This window comes from Peromyscus leucopus, chromosome 9 (assembly GCF_004664715.2).
Source record: "Peromyscus leucopus breed LL Stock chromosome 9, UCI_PerLeu_2.1, whole genome shotgun sequence".
Classification (NCBI taxonomy): Eukaryota; Metazoa; Chordata; class Mammalia; order Rodentia; family Cricetidae; genus Peromyscus; species Peromyscus leucopus.
In genome coordinates this window covers 27,385,406-27,402,927 of record NC_051070.1, presented here as the reverse complement: position 1 = coordinate 27,402,927, position 17,522 = coordinate 27,385,406, and the positions used below count along the sequence as shown (strand labels likewise).

At 39.1% G+C, this 17,522-nt stretch overlaps 1 protein-coding gene across 2 annotated transcripts; it reads right to left on the bottom strand.

Moving 5' to 3' along the window:
- Window positions 1–613: 613 nt before the first annotated feature.
- Window positions 614–1,244, bottom strand: LOC114698468 (CDP-diacylglycerol--inositol 3-phosphatidyltransferase-like). Of its 2 annotated transcripts, XM_028877153.1 has the most exons (3): window positions 1,201–1,244; window positions 831–1,150; window positions 614–714 (listed from the first exon to the last, which is right to left on the bottom strand). In XM_028877153.1, exons 1-3 carry the CDS (start codon window positions 1,242–1,244, stop codon window positions 614–616), a joined length of 465 nt encoding a protein of 154 aa, XP_028732986.1. The 2 variants fall into 2 exon arrangements, with proteins under 2 accessions (XP_028732986.1, XP_028732987.1); XM_028877154.1 differs by lacking the exon at window positions 1,201–1,244 and having other exon boundaries at window positions 831–1,193.
- Window positions 1,245–17,522: the final 16,278 nt, after the last annotated feature.

Below are 17,522 nucleotides of genomic sequence, written 5' to 3'. Positions count from 1 at the left end.
ACAAGTCCAAAAAGAGTGAAGGTCCCCTCTTTATTATGGAGGCTTCCAAAGCAAGAGGACAGGATAGAGGAGTTTGCCTCAGGGAAAGATCTAGCTGGCCCCTGGCCCCTTCCCTCCTGGGCCTGGTACCCCAGGCTTCCTTGACCCAACGGCATCAGTCTGATTCTTCTGCCTTTTGGGAAACCTGGGAGCCATACATCTCCCTCCTTCACATGTCCCCCAAATCTCAGGCTAGGCCAGACCCCAGGGCTGAGCCAGCAGGATATGTGGCAACACCCAATCCTCAGACAGGTCTCCTGGAGCACCAGCTGGATGGCGGGGGGAGGGGGGGGAAGGGGGGCGTCCTGAGCACTCTTCTGCTTTGCCGTGCCAGGTCCTTGGGGTCACAGGCATGGGTCTGGTCCTCAGGATTAAAAAGACACTGACAACACCACACAGAGGTTGACCCGCATCCCAGGAGGTTAGAGAACACATAAGACATGACACAAGGACCTCTTAGGAGGAGGAGAGGAGCCATGTGGCACAGCAGATGCCCAGGGCAGGTGGGCAGCTGGGAGCGGGCGAGGGTCATTTCTTCCTGGCACGTTCTGCCGCATCCAGAGCAGCCATGTGTTCACGCCGCTGTGATGAGGTGGATGACACTCATGGTGGACTTGAGCAGGCCGATGGGAGCTGTGATCCAGAGGCCCATTCGTAAGAGTCCCGCAGAGCCCACTACAGGGAGGCAGAGAGAGAGAGGATGGTGGGAGGCGTCGGAGGGGTGCGAGATTGAGGCCTCTCTTTCCCCAGGCAGGGCAGGGTGGAACCCCACCCCCACCCCCTTTTCCTACCTAGTGGTCCCTCGGAGAAATTGAACAGGTGCAGGAGGCAGTAGAAGAGTTCATTTCCAGCACACAGGGTGAACAGGGCAGGCCTAGAAGTATAGTAGATCCGAAGCACGGGGTTCCCAGAGAGGTCCATCATCTTGTGGCTCTCACTGCCCCTTACCACGGAACTGTGCAGATGCAGCCAGTGACTGGCCACGTCCAGGCTCATGCTGAGCTGGAAGAGCAGAGTGGCTCGAGGGTACAGCAGAGCCAGGTTGACCAAGAGACACATGGTGGAACAGCGGTCTGTCAGCATGTCGAGCATGGCCCCAAACCGGGTGCCTTGATTAAGGGCTCGAGCCGCGTGTCCATCAAAGGCGTCTAGAAGTCCACGATAAGGTTAGGCACCAACAGGAAGATATTTTTTAACTCTGGCATCTTGGCGGCTCCCCTCGTCGCCCTGGCCCAGCTCTGGAGGTGCAAGGGCTTGTCCCAGTCTCACCAGCGCAGCCTCAGCTTTCAGTCTGGGACATCAGCTGCTCCACCAGAGCCCTGGGCCCAGTTCCCCCGCGCGACCCCAGCTGTTAGAGCCCGCAGGGCGCCAGGGTGCAGGGCACCCCTGGGCGCAGCTCACGCACACCTGGCCTTCCAATGGGCAGGAGCTGCGGGCTCCAGCAGAGGGCCCCGCTGCTGGCTGCGCCTGACTCCCCTAAGCTTACTCTTCCGTCGGGGATAAGCTTACTCTTCCGTCGGGGATGTTAACAACATGGGAGGACAGAGAGAGCGGCTTTTAAATATAAATAAATTAATTAAATAAATAGTAGCTGAGGCCCCTTTAAGGCCGGCCTGCTTCCTTTTCCTGCCCCGTGTATTACTTATCTTAACCTTACAAAATATAAACTTTAAAACAGTTTAGTTAGCTGTTACAGTGAGTACTTATACACCAAACATACCTTATATGTCATTCGTCATTCTTTCCATTATCTCCTGTATTAATGTTCTCTTGAGGAAAAGGACTAATAGAATGTATACATATATAAATGAGATTTACTAACTTAGCTTACATGATTTGTTTCATGTAGTTGAATGATGCCTGTCTCATACTTGGAGAGGCCCAGAATTCAATAGTTGCTCAGTACATCAAGAGTGGTTATCTTCACACTCCCAATTTGGTGGTAAAGCCCTGGAGGATCCTGGGAGAACTTTTGATTTTTAAACTATATTGGAAGCTTAAGGAAGCTAATTCTAATATTGACAAATGAATCCCAGAGCAACAGGATAGATAAACTCTGTCAGCATAAGTTAAGGATATCAAGAAAAAAGCAGTGTCCTTCTATAACCTTATATTGGGGCTGCTGAGGGTACCACTTCCGTTTGTATGAGTCTTTCCAATCAAAAGATCTGGTCAAGAAGATTCCTCACAGAAGTGACTAGTGACTTTCATTTCTAGTTGATTGCAAATCTAATCAAGTTAAATCACACTTTCTATTTCTTACTTCTCACAAATTATGTATCACATGTTGTCCTATATTAAAGTTATTTATGATCAGCCTTCTCTCATTTTGTCAGTTATTTGGGCCTTAAATGTTATTCCCGGTTGTATCTTTCTAATTGTACCATTTATTGAGGTTATAAAGGTTGTAAAGTAATTTCTAAATGAGAATTAAAGTAATAATCAAATGAAGTGAAATAAGGCAAAATAAAGTTCCCAATCCTACTTTTAGTTGATTTCTTAATAAATTCTCAAAAGTATAAAATATCTGAGTCAGTGAAAAATTAATACAATTATCACTGAAATGTTAGTGTAGTTTTAAAATTCAAATCCAGGTCATGACAATACATAGGCTGGAATCATCTAGTATATTATGAATAACAAAAACCTGGTAGACAAGTTAAGTGGCTGGTAAAACTATAGAAATAGAAAATCCCTATGTGTTTAAGCTGCTGAGATTTTTTGATGTATCCATTATGCTTTCAAGTCCAAGGAGTACATTCTCTATTTCTTCTTTTTCCTGATTTTCTTGGCATTTGTTGTCATAGTTAAAATGCCCAATATTTGATATATTACTCTATCAGCTCCAAATTTTTGCTCCTCTCACATAATAGTATTCTAAATAGACAATGATGACATGAAAAAATAAAAAGCATTCTCTACTAGCTAATTGTCACAGTTTTGAGGAAGGATGCTTAAAGAACTTTGTTATTTATCTTTTTACATCCTTGTGATAAAAAATATGTCATAAGATCTTAGCTGTAATATCTAGCACTAAACATAATATGACTACTATAACAGAGTTTAAGCAATAGAAATAAACAACCAAGAAAAAAGTTATAGTAATGCATACTTATAATCCCTATTTATTGGGAGGGTGAAGCAGGAGCCTTTCTATGAGTTCAGGCCACTAAGGGCTACATAGATGTCTTAGTTAGCATTGCTCTGGAGATACACCATCACCGTGGCAACTTTTATGAAGGAAAACATTTAACTGGGTCTGATTTACAGTTTCAGAAGCTTATTCCATTATCATTCCATTATCATGATGAAAAAAATGATGGCATGCAGGCAGATATGGTACTGGAGAAGGGGCTGAGAATCCTACACCTTGACCCACAGGCAGAAGAAGGAATCTGTGTAATACTAGCCTAGCCTGAGCATATTAGACCTCAAAGCCTGCCCCCACAGTGACACACTTCCAACAAGTCCACACTTACTCCAACAGGGCACCAGATCCTAATAGTGCCATTACCTATGATCCAAGCATTCAAACACATGAGCCTTTAGGGGCCATAACCTATTCAAACCATGACAATCCCCCAACTTGGCCCCCATAAACTTGTAGCCATAATGCAAAATGCATTTAGTCTAACTTCAAAAGCCCCCATAGTTCATCACAATCTCAACAATGTTTAAAAGTCCAAAGATCAAAGTCTCTTTTGAGACTCATACAATCTCTTAATTGTAATCCTCTGGGAAATTAAAAACAAAACACAAACAATATACTTCCAGGATATAGTGACATAGGAGATACATTACAGTTCAAAAATGGAGGAAAGGGAGGATAGCGAGGAAATACTGGAACAAAGCAATACTAAAACCAACTGGAAAAATTCCAAACGCTGCATCTCCATGTCTGATGTCAAAATTCTCTTCAGATACCCCACTTCTTTTAGCTTTAGTAACTGCAACACATTCTTACTCTTGGGCTGGTTCCACTCCTTGTTAGCTTTCCCTATTAGGTATTGCACAGCTCTGACATCTCCAACATTTTGTGGTCTCCAAGGAATTCGATGCTTCACCTTCAGAGCTTCACAAAATTTCCTCTCTGGGCCTCCACACAGAGGCACCACTGCCTCACACCTGACCACAATGTTTTGTTTTGTTTTGTTTTTTTCTCAAAGAGGTAGATTCCATAACCCCTTTCTTTTATCCTTGACTCTAAAACCAGAAACACATTGCATAAGCTGTCAAGTTCTGCAACTTGCTGGGGCTGGAACATGCCCCCCTCATTTAATTACATCTTCCCCAACTTTCTGTTTTCTATGGTTTCCTGTACTGCCTGGAGCGTGGCCACTGTCTTGGAACTTGCTCTGTAAATCAGGCTGGCCATGAATTTAGCTATCTGCCAGCCTCTGCTTTCTGAGTGCTGGTATTAAAAGCTTCTACTACCATGCCTAGACCTAAGCTAATCCTTAATTCCTTTTCACAAGCTGGGAGCTTACCTGGGAGGGAGTCTTGCCCTGAGGTCTCCACTCCCTTTATTCCATTTAATATCAGGCTTTACTTCAAACTATTTATTTCCTTGAACAAAGGATTTAGCTCCATTCCATTTCCTGGTTTTTCTTTTCTCCTCAAATTGTGCATTTTGTATCTTTCCTTTCATTTGCTCTATTTCATTATAGATCTTCATATGAGTGAACACTAATGACCATATGACAAAATTGATAATAAGCTTCTTTGAGATATCCTTTGCCAATGGAATTAATCCAAAAGTCTGCACTTTAGCCTCAAGCAGACTTTGCAGTCAGGGATAAAAAGCAGCCATATTCCTCACCAAAATATCACATTACTTCTCTCTAGGCCATATACTAACCTCCTTCTCTGAATTCTGTTGATCCAGGCCCCTACAGTTCAAATCACCCTCAGCACCACTGTCTTCTATACTCCTACTAGGATGGCCCAATAATCTCTGCTTAAATAATTCAACTGTTTTTCTAGTTTGTAGTCCCAAAGACTGCATTTCTCCAAAGAAAACATGCCCCAGTCTATCACAGCCATAATCCATTCCTGGTGTGTCCATTTCTGTCTTAGTTAGGGTTTCTATTGCTGTGAAGAGACACCATGGCTATAGGAAACTCTTATAAAGGAAAATATTTAATTGGAGCTAGCTTACAATTTTAGAGATTTATTCCATTATCATACTGATGAGAAGCATGTTGGCATACTGGAAGACATAGTGTTGAAGAAGGAGCTGAGAGTTCTGCATCTTTATCCACAGGCAGTAGGAGGAGACTGTACCACACGGGGGATCACTTGAGCATATGAGATGTCAAAGCCTGCCTTCACATTGATACACTTCCTCCAACAAGGCCTTGTCCCCTAATCGTGTTTTTTTCTATAGGTTAAGCACATGGAGCACAGTTTGAGCATATGAGACCTCAAATTCCACCCCTAAAGTGACACACGTCCTCCAACAAGGCCACACCTACTCTAAAAGACCACATCTCCTAATAATGTCACTTCCAGTGGCCAAACATTCAAATATGTGTACCTATGGGGCCATACCTATTTAAACCACAGCAATAGCTATACATGACCTCAAGTCAATCAAAATGATAAAAGAAAACAATTAGTAAAAGAAGGGAAACAAAACAAAAACTAAACAGACAACTGTAATAATAAATAGAAATTGATTTGATACATAGAGAGCCAACAAGGCCCACCACAAAAGATATCAAAGCTATGAGTATCCAGGCTATAAAAAAACATCTATAATACAGGACACTAGAAGGGAATAGAAATCATAAGGGCACATTTAGGGATTTCCCAGTATAGTGGGCCTGGGTTGTGGCCAGGTATTTTCTGGGCTTGGGTTCATGGTCAAGAAGGTGGGACAAAAAACATTTCTAGGCTAAAATTACAGAAATGGGGCAGTTTGGTAGAATGAGGATTTAAAAAATGAATCTAAGATGCAAAGGTATCAGATATGATAAGAGGACTATTCAAGATAAGATAATGATAAGAGGAATATTCAGTTTAATATTGTTTCCTGAGATGGCAAGATTTTTTTAATGCAGTAGACAGACAGACAGATAAGTAACAGTATGTTGGAGACCCTGAGGAGAGAAACTCGGGGAACAGTGCTGAAGATAACCAGCATGTCAGAGCTCTGAAGAAAAGAATCAGGGACCATGTAGCAGAAATAGGAGATATTAATTATAACTTTCTAAGTGTGTAGTGGGTTTTACAGTATAAGCCTGTGCAGCAGCTATATTCCAACATTACATTTCTAAAGAAGTGAGACGTCAATTATTAGAATTATTAGACAGGAGAGATAAGCTAGTAAATAGACCAGAACCCAACCTGAATGGATTGTATCATAGATGTTTATAATGGCCATCTGGCAGTCATTACTGAAGACATTTCCTTGGTCCACACTGTAGATAGAGATTTCACCCGCCACTCTGCTGGCAAACTGGGGCTTGGATTGAAGTCAAACTCCATTTGATTTTAAAAGATATATGATAAAGATATGATGCCTTTTATAAGAACAAAACAAAAAAAGACAGAGAGGGAGATTAAAAATGATAATGAAAACCACTATTGTATACCAAGCTTTGAATTTCTCAGACACTTTGAGTTGAGTTATTTAACCCAATGGCTCCTCCTGTGACAACACAAGGACAGTGTCAACAGATTTCAGAAGACGGTTAGCCTTCAGGGATAGTCTCATGACTGGCACAAGCTGGTCTTAGCTCCCTAATAATGGAAATGTAGTTGTGAGTCACTAAGCTTGGCTAAATGGCTAATTTGATTGGTGCTAACATGTAGTCTATAGTAAATAGGTATATTCTTGTGAAGTGACTTTTAAGAACATCATGTTTGAACCCAAACACTGCTCAGACTACAATATCTGTCTTTCACTCTGTGAAATACCTATAGGAATCCTATTGAGGCAAGTCTATGAGTTCAGAACAAACAGACATCCTGAGATCTCTCACTATGAGTATACATTGAAGGGGATATTGTTTGGCCTCACAGCCTGTTCCCCAATCATATCTCTACCTATTGCTGGGGAGTCATGCCTTACAGCATGCCTGTACTGTAAAGCCTCCTTCAACTTCAGATATGTACAAGAAGAGACTCCTATTTCTTCTACATGGACTCTGACTCCTACCTATAGAGCCTCTGACTTGTTGTCTGTCTCTGATACTGACATCAAAACTCTCTTTGGAAACCCAACCACAATGTTGCTTCTCCATTTGTCTGACGATAGTACAACTTTTGTAATAAATCCCTTAATCTGCAATGACTTATATCAGTGCCCCTCTTTAATGTCCTTCTGAAAAATATATTTATTCTTTAATTGGGTAAATGAGGTCAGAACTTGCATAACCACAAGGTCAAATTATAAAAGGCAACAAAGGTTTGAGTCTGTTACTGATGAATTTCAAGGTCCATGCTATCACCTGGAAAGCATATGGCTTTCATGGTTTGTCAAATAATGCTTTATACATCTAGTTTGCAGTTTCTTGTCTATTAGAAATTCATGGACTCTTACTAATCAATCTAGTTGCTTAAAATCGGGAAGGTCATACGTTATAAGTATATGGCAGGCTGTGTAGATGTTGCTGTATTGTAATGAGTGGCTGGCATCTGACTTCACCCCATTTGTCTCCTTTCAAAAATCATCCCCAAACAAGAAATGAAATGAAAAAGAAAAAAACTGATACTTTTGCAATCCCATGTGAGTGAAAAGAACAGATTTGACCTATCACTTTGAGTGGCATTCGGAATTGTTCAGTGTAGCCTGGAATGAAATTCAAGTGTCTCATTTAATGAAGGACCCGCAATATCATATTTAATCATACATTTTATACAGATAGGTGCAGACTAGGCAAAAAGTAAGCATATCATAATTTATAGCCATCCATCAGTACAGCAAACTATGCTTAAAATGTTAAATTGTTTTTCTATATGGATTTTTTTGAATTTGAAGTGGGCTTCGTGTGTCTGCCTTCCACTCCTCAGTTGAAACTGGCATTGGGTACTGTAAAAAAAATGAAACATGCTTAGAGAGAAGATAATCTCAGCTAAAAGTAGAGTGGAGAATTTTGCAGAGTGGCATTTTGAACATGAATATATGAACTTGTCTGCCAGAAATTCAAATTAACTGTGCTATTTTGTCAAACTAGAAGCTTTAGCTCTGTTTACAAAAAGTGCATGTCAAAGTTTGAACCATGGAATGGACTAAGCAAGATGTAACAAGGAAGAAAGCATTAACACAGTAATGTTTTAAAACTATGTATTGCATAAAAGAAAATTAAATTTGGAAATTGTTTATAATCACTGAAAATAGAAAGACATGGAATACTCCAAAGTATAAGAGATTTATAAATATTTTTACCAAGGATGTATAAAATAGAAAGCTTCTTCTCTGAATTTATAAAGACCAATAATAATTAAAATAATCCTGTGCTTCTGATGCTTGGATATGCTATGTGTTATTGAAGAGGTGTCATTAATGTACTAAGTATGTGACAGCTTTGGAGTAAGGCCAGCAAGGGTAATGCTATTTGATGTTTGCAATAATAGCAGACTAAATTTTTTAGGTATTATAAACATAAATTTCCATCAATTTCTAATAACCCAATAAATTAAGTATTATTATATGTCCCATTCATATGTTAAGGAATGAAATGAGATTAGCAGTATCCCAACCTGGAGCCTACAGTTTCAATGACTAAGCCATCTGCCTATGGACATCACTTGATTTAAATAAACTGTTTAAACCCTAAAGTTTTTGAGCTATGAGGAAAACAAAAACAAATTTTAAGATACGGGCTAAACTTGATGCAAATTTCTGGAGACTATATTTTTCTAAAATACTAAAGGACTTTTATTTAAAAAAGAATTTTTTTAAAAAAATGCAAAATAGTATGCATGTATAGACAAAATACATTGAATGATAAATCCTTATGCATACCTGTAACAAGTTAACATTTGTAGTTATTAAAACATTTTCAATTGTCAGCAGAATATGAAATGATACAGGCTTTGGCATGTCACTAAGTCTAGCCCAATTAGCATGTTATAAGGTGCAATATCTCTAAGCCATCATTTTTCAAAGGGAGCAATGGTCAGAATTATAATCCTGCTTAGCAAAAAAAGATTTTTAGAACAAATTGCATTTCATGCTTTGTATATTCAGGAACTGCTGTAGGTACCAAGATTATGTACTCAGTCCCTTTCTGAGTTTGTTGTTAATTGTTGTTGTTCCCTGAGCACTCACTGGATGATCTAATCTAATGACATAATCACACAGTAATATGATAATTATATACTAATATTCAAAATATGTTTAAGTGTGTCCCAGACTCCTAATCTAATAAAAAATGATGAATAATGAACTCATGACCAACAGCATCAATGAACTTCATCTTCCCCCACAACTACTCTTACAATTCTGGCCCTATCCTTTGTGTGTCCATCCTTCCTTTAGTAAATAAAGTCCTTAATTCCAAAGATGGTGGTACAGGCTCCAGGCTCTTTCCTTTCCTGTCCTCCTCTTCCTTTTGTTTCTGTTTCCCTCATTCCAAGACATGGCTGACTCCTCAGCTTGAATACATGGGAGAGCCCAGAGCAGAGACAGGAACAGAGGGAAAGGCTTTACCCTGGGGAAATGAATCAAGAACACAAAGTGATGAACTGGGGACTCCTGTAACCTTGGCACCAAAATGGGGTCCTGTGTGGGGCAAAGGGAAGGATACAGGACCCACAGGAAAGGAGATCCTACAGCTTCATATTCCTCTCATTGGGAAACATCAATGCTAGATCTTTGCCCTTTTGACAGCAATTACAGAACCACACTCAGATCATGTCCTTCTCTATAACATTGTACTGTGCGATGATGCTGATCAGCAGCAGGGTGGGCTCAGGAACTGCTGGAACTTGTCTTCCAGGTTATCTCTCACAGGATTCTCCATCCTTCTGTGCTTTCTTTTGCAGGCCTCCATCTGGGTATCTGCTTTGGGAATCACGAGGGCTCTTATCTATGTCTATTTCCTTCACCCATTTCTTCAGCAGGGGCTGCAAGTCATGCATGTTCTTGAAGCTGATCTCTGGGAATTGATGGCTTTTTTTATTTTTTATTTTTTTTTATTTTTATTTATTTATTTTTTTTTTTTTTGGTTTTTCGAGACAGAGTTTTCTCTGTATAGCTTTGGACCTTTTCCTGGAACTCACTTGGTAGTCCAGGCTGGCTTCGAACTCACAGAGATCCGCCTGCCTCTGCCTTCCGAGTGCTGGGATTAATGGCGTGTGCCACCAACGCCAGTCAAAATGGCAGATGTTTGTCTAGCTGAACACCTTTCCAAAAGAACGTCCAGGATGAACCTCACAGCTCCTTGGTTGTACCCCAAGGCGATCCTCTTCTGATTCAGTAGTTTGGCAAACTGCTATTGCTCCTTCTCATGGGTTTTCATATCCTGGAACTCCTCTGGACTTGGACCACCCTCTCCTCCACTTCCACAATGCCTTGGTGGAGAGTCTAGGACACAGGGTAGATACCCTAGGACCTCAGAGTAGCTCTCCACTCCAGCTTCTAGACCTAAAGTTGCAAGGTCTCTAGGCTAACTTGCTGTTTTAGGCCTAATCCAACTTGAGGTTTACCTTATGCCATATCTCCACAAAACTTGTGGAGATATCCCACATTTCCCAGACAGACTCAACCCTTGGCCACCTTCCCAGACCACTTGGAAGATTATGGAAGACTAGTAATGACCCATGGAAAGAGAACTCAACTAGACTCAAAAATAGAACTTTTATCATGAGACATAGTCTCAATATGTATTCCTGGCTGCTCTGAAATTCCTTCTGTAAAGCAAGCTAGCTTTGAATTCTCAGATACATCTGCTTCTGCCTCCTGGGTGGGAGTGATTATGTATCTTAAATATTGATTTCTATAGTAAAGATGAATGATTTATGTCCAATGTGTAATTCTGTATGAAAATATATAGAAAATCCTAAATAAATATATACATAGTTAATGTATTTACCATAATTTCCATTTTGTCTGGAAAATTTATGCTCAGTGTACTTAATGCTTAATAGTCAAGACAAAAAAATCACAGGAGATTTTTTTGGAGTTTGAGCTTTCTTTGTTTGAGCTCCCTGCCCCCCATCTCTCTCTCTCTCTCTCTCTCTCTCTCTCTCTCTCTCTCTCTCTCTCTCTCTCTCTCTCTCTCTCTCTCACACACACACACACACACACACACACACACACACACACCGTATCTACAAATATATCTTGTTTTACCTGACTAGGATATATAGAATTGATTCTCGAAATATTTACAGAAGCTGTTCACTATTATAGGTTTCAATCATTAACATAGTAGCCTGACAATTTTATAAAACTGGATTCCCTGTTTCTGCTCTTCCCTCTCTAAATACCTCCTTCAAGCAGTTTAGTTGTTTTAATGATTTCCAAATATGTCAGTTTTTGCTACTCTATTCTTTTTTTTTCAACTGGTCTCCTACAATACCGAAGTTGTGCAATGGATCATTTTGTATGATTCCTTCCCTAGTTAGATATTCAAAGAGTGATGTCTGCATTTACTAGAACTTCACACTGTGAGCTTAGTATATCCATTGCCACTGGTTGTTACTGCTTGCTGACACTGCTTTCAGACAAAGGTTAAAAAAAATGTTGCATAAATTTACTCCATACATGCACTTGTGAACCCTAGTGAATTACTCCAGTGAGAATTGCATGCACCTATTGCAGCAGAACGTATAAGGGGAGTTTTATGTCTGTCACCAATCACTCTTGAAAACCATGTCATTGAATAGACATATCTAATAGCAGAGTGTGTTAGCTCAGAAGAAATTCTATAGCAAGCAGAAACAGTAGCTACATTTTACATTTTAAAACAATGTTAATAGTAAAAATAACTAAATGATTATACTAATGTATCAGTATTGATCACAGCTTAGAAAGCATGACATTATTAATATGCAATATAATGACCTCTTTTTAAATATAGCTTTAATTTTCTTAGTCATTTATTGAGTACATGTACCCCCACTCCATTCTCCAATACTCTACATTTTATCTACCCTTTTCCTTCTCAATAATCCCCTTTGATCCTGTAGCAAATTTTATTCTACTTCATTTATTAAATGCATATTTTATTTTTATGATATAAAATCTAGGAACCACAAATTAGAGAAAACATATGGCAGGGTTTTATGAGTAGGACTGGCTTAATTCACTTAATAAAATTATGTCTATTTTATATATGTTCTCTCAAACAACACAGCATAAATCTTTGTAACAGAACAGAATTCCGTTGTCCCATTTTTGTTATTCATTTCTCTGTTATTAGATGTCCAGGTTAGTTTTGAAACTTAGCTATTGAATATAGATTCATAATCAGTATTCAAAGTATCTTTGTGATAAGTCAAGTTGGAGTACTTTAAATAGGAATGCAGAACCTGGGCCAATTACTAGGTTTATAAGAAATATCCATGCTGATGTCCACAGAGGCTAGACAACTTTACAATCCTACAAGCAATGTACAAGAGTTTCCTTTTGACCACATCTGCATAAGTATTTGTTACTATTGTTGTCTTGAATAAACCCTGATTAGAGTAAGATGAAATCATAATGTCTCTTGATATGTCTTTCTCTCATAAGGATTGAGATTTGACATATCTCATATATGTTGGACATTTGTATTTATTCATTTGTGATTTGTCTGATCACTCTATTAACACATTTATTGGTTTATTTGATTTTTTTAATCATTTAATATTTTAAGTATCATCTTTTGCAGAGACTTTCTTCTGTTCTGTATGCTGTCTCTTCATTCTATTAACATCTATTTTTTCTTACTATACCTAAGCATTTTAATTTAATGAGGTTATGTTTGATAATATTGACTTTATTTCCTAAGGGGATGGATCCCGATGAGGAAGTCTTTATCTATATTTACATCTTGAAATAGTAGCTACATATATTTTCTCTCTCTTATTGTCAGAACTTCATGTCTTATCTTATGCTCTTTGACCCATTTTGAATTGCTTTTCCCATTGAGTAAGAAAGAAAGACCTATTTCAACTAGAACTGGGTATCACAGGTAGATATCCAGTTTTTCCAGCACCATTTATAGATAACAACACATGATACAGCTAGGTTTTCTGGTTAAAATTTTATATGTGGGAATAGAAGGCCTTGGAAAATTCTATGAATAAATTATATTCTAAGCCCTATCAAGTGGTTAACAGCATTTGGTCCATTATGGATATGGTTGTGAGATTACTATAGTCTAGAGCTCAGCAACAGGTCCCCCATGCCATGTAGGGACATGTAGATTGTTTCTAGGTTCTGGCTTTTACAAACAAAGCTTCTATGAACATAGTTGAGCAAGTGATACTACATTTTTAAGTAATTTCAATCACAATGTCTATTAATTACAGAGTTAAGTATTAAAATGTGACAATTATACATATATAAAGCTAGTTCATATGACTATTTATAATGATAACTTCTTTAAGTTGTATAAATATGTAGAAATATTGAAACAATAGCTTTTTCAAAATTAACTATTGTATTAAAAGAAGGGAAAGTAGTTGTGGAAAATAGCAAAATCATTTTTATACAGGTAAGACATCTGTGATATTTGATTTATGAATAATGTTAAAGTTATTCATCCCATAGCCATCAACACAATTTTTCATTTCTGTATAGAAAATAATCAAACCACTATGCCATATATATATATATATATATATATATATATATATATATATATATATGAGTTCATATATATATAATATTCCCAACGTTTCCTCTTCAAATATGTAACTCTGAAGTTGTCTTGTCAAAGGAGAAGACATCACTCAGTGTAATACAGATACTTATTTCCCAGATTAATGCTGTGAGGATATTCTTGTCATCCTTAACTTAGATCAGAGTGTTTTTTTGTTTTTGGGTTTTTTTTATTTGTTTGTTTTTTGGTTTGTTTTGTTTTGGTTTTTCAAGACAGGTTTTGCACCTTCCTTGGAATTCACTCTGTAGCCCAGGCTGGCCTGGAACTCAGAGATCTGCCTGCCTCTGCCTCCCAAATGCTGGGGTTAAATGGCGTGTGCCACCACTGCCCAGCTGGTTTTTATTCTTAACAGTATACATCACAGGGGGTGGTTTAGGGGGGAAGGATGGGGGGCGGGAGGAGGGAGGACAGGGAAACTGTGGTTGGTGTGTAAAATGAATAGAAAATCTCTTAATAAAAATCATATAATAAAAAATAAATAAGTAAAAGATAAAAGTTTTAAGAAATTGAAAAAAAAAAACAGTATATTGGGATTTTTGAGATTTTAATATAATTACAGCATTTCTTCTTTCCCTACCTCTCTCAAAATCCTCCTATATGCTCTCATTGTGCCTTTCAAATGGTACCCTTTTTTGATCTCTTTCAAATTCATGATTTACCTTTTCATCAATTGTTATTAAAGGACTTCTATTGCTGTGATGAAACACCATGACCAAAAAGCAAGTTGGGAAGATAGGAGTTTATTTGGCTTACACTTTAGCACTGTTGTTCATCACTGAAGGATGTCAGGACAAGAGATCCAACAGGGCAGGATCCTGGAGGCATGAGCTGATGCAGAGAACATGGAGGGGAGCTGCTTATTGGCTTGCTTCATATGGCTTTCTCAGTTCAACTTCTTCTAGAACCCAGGACCAGTAGCCCAGGGATGGTACCACCCACCATGGTCTGAGCCCTCCCCCATTGAGCACTAAATGAGAAAATGCTTTAAAGCTGGATCTCAAGGAGGCATTTCCTCAGCTGAGGCTCCTTCCTCTGATGACTCTAACTTGTTTCAAGTTGACACACAAAACTGACCAGTTGTCATCTTGACACACAAACACATCACTATTAAGCCACAACCTTTCCTTTCTTATTCAACTGCAAGATCTTAAGTAACTTTAAAAGTCCTACAGTCTTTACAAATTCAAACACATTAAAATTTAGTCCCTTTAAAATAGCCAGTCACTATAAAATTCTTAAAATTCAAAGTCTCTCAACTTTGGGCTCAAGTAAAATATTTTCTTACTTTAAGAGAGAAAAATCAGGGCACAAATACTATCAAAGCAAAATAAAATTTCACCCATCTGGGATCCACTCATGATCTACTGGACTCCTCCTAAGAGCTTGGGTCATTTCTCCAGCTCTGCCCTCTAAAGCACACACAGATTGTCTTCCAGGGAACAGCTGGCTCTGCTCCCATCATGCTACTATTCTGGTACTGTCCAATGATACTGGCATTTCCAAAATGCTGGGGTCCCTTGCTGCAGCTCTGGTGCACATTCCTGAATGGGCTCTCTTCACAGTGTCAAGCCTCAACTTCTTTGCATGACCCTTTCATCCCTGGGTCTTGAACTGCTGCTGAGGCTGCACCTTCACCAATGGTCTTTCCTGGCCTCTCACAGTGTCAAGCCACAGTTGCTCTTCATGACCCCCTCATGCCTTAAAAACCAGGACCACGTGAGTGACACTTGCACATTACCAAGTCCGGCTGCCAGCACAAGGTACAACTTTGGCCACTTCTGGAACATGACTCTTTACTCTCAGGAACCACTTCTGTGATTTCACCTCAGTGATGCTAGTCTCTTCTTTTTTTCTTTTCTTTTCTTTTTAAGTCTATGATTTTTCGCTTTCTTTTTTTTAATTAAGAAAAATTTTTGCTCATTCTACATACCAATCAAAGTTTCCCCTCTTCCCTCCTCCTGCTCCTCCAGCCTCCCCCTCCCAACCCACCCCCATTCCCTCCTACAAGAATGTAAGGCCTCCCATGGGGAGGTAGGTACATTTTAGTAGAGGCAGGTCCAAGCTTCCCCCCCTTCACCCCCCTCCCCCCACCTCAAGGCTGAGCTGAGGTGTTCCATAATAGGTAATGGGCTCCCAAAAGCCTGCAGTCTTAATCAACACTAATTTCTTAATGCCAGGCGACCAGCATAAGTAACTAAGTGAAGCAAAATGTTGCTTTAGTAGTTCAGGTATCTTGTTAATCACAGCTGATTCTTCAGTCCCAGCTAACCAGAACTGGGTATTCAAAATATTCAAATGGCCCAGATAGAGTCTTTAAACTTCCCTCTGACACTTTGCAAGCCAGGCCTCCATCCTCTGCACTTCTTTCAATATTCTTATCTTCTAAGATCTCAGAGACTATCCCACCGAGGTCTCAAGACTCAATGCCTTTTCTAGTCCAAAGTTCCAAAGTCTTTCCACAATCCTCCCAAAACAATAGATAGGTGTGTCACAGCAATACCCCACTCCTGCTACCAGTTTGTCTTAGTTGGGGTTTCTGTTGCTGCAATAAAACTCAATGACCAAAAAGCAAGTTGGGGAGGAATGGATTTATTTGGCTTACACTTCATCATTGCTGTTCGTCACTGAAAGAAGTCAGGACAGGAAATCAAACACGGCAGGATTCTGGAGGCAGGAGCTGATTACATAGGACATGAAGGGGAGCTGCTTACTGGCTTGCATGCCATGGCTTGCTCAGTCTACCTTCTTATAGACCCAGGACCAGTAGCCCAGGCATAGCACCACCTACTATGGGCTGAGCCATCCCCCATTGATCATTAAGTGAGAAATGCCTTAAAGCTGGATCTCAAGGAAGTATTTTCTCAGCTGAGGCTTCTTCCTCTGATGACTCTATCTTGTGTTAAGTTGACACATGAAACTACCCAGTACACACACACACACATACACACACACACACACACTTTGTGTGTGTGTGTGTTCCTCAATATAACCTACACTCTTCTTCAACCACAGAAACAGAATTTCCAAATTAATCTACCCATCATTGTAAGACTTTCACTGGTTCATGTATCTCATCTAAATGATCCAGTAATATTGTGGAAAGGTGTGCATATTCCCTATGAGGAAGCCATACATAGACACTTGAAGTGAGATTAAAAACTAAAACAAACAAACAAACAAAAATACAAAGATAATTTTCTTTCCCAAGGATAAGCACACTGATTGTTATCCAATAGCAAATGGTCAGCTCTGCAAACATAAACATACAAGTAACATCTTACAGAATGAACAGGTTATATTAAATATTTAGGAATGTATATGGATAAAAGTAGCAACAATTAATAAAAAGTGTCCATGAATGTGAAAAAGTACAAATATGAGTAAATTTAAGGGTTTGGAGAGAAAGGGAAGAGGAGATGATATAGTTAACCCCCCCCCAAAGTAAAAGAAATAATTTTAAAAAGAACAAAGATAAAGAAAGATTGTGTACATCAGAGTCATTTTACATCTTAAAATAAGATTCCTAATGATAAGAAATGGGAAGTGAAGAATGAAACTAAAAATAGACCCTTGGAGTGTAGATCAATATGTGTAATTAATTGGTTAGCTATTATTTAGGATGGATGGAAATTGAAGTTTCTCTCATGTGATGCCTCCTAGCAG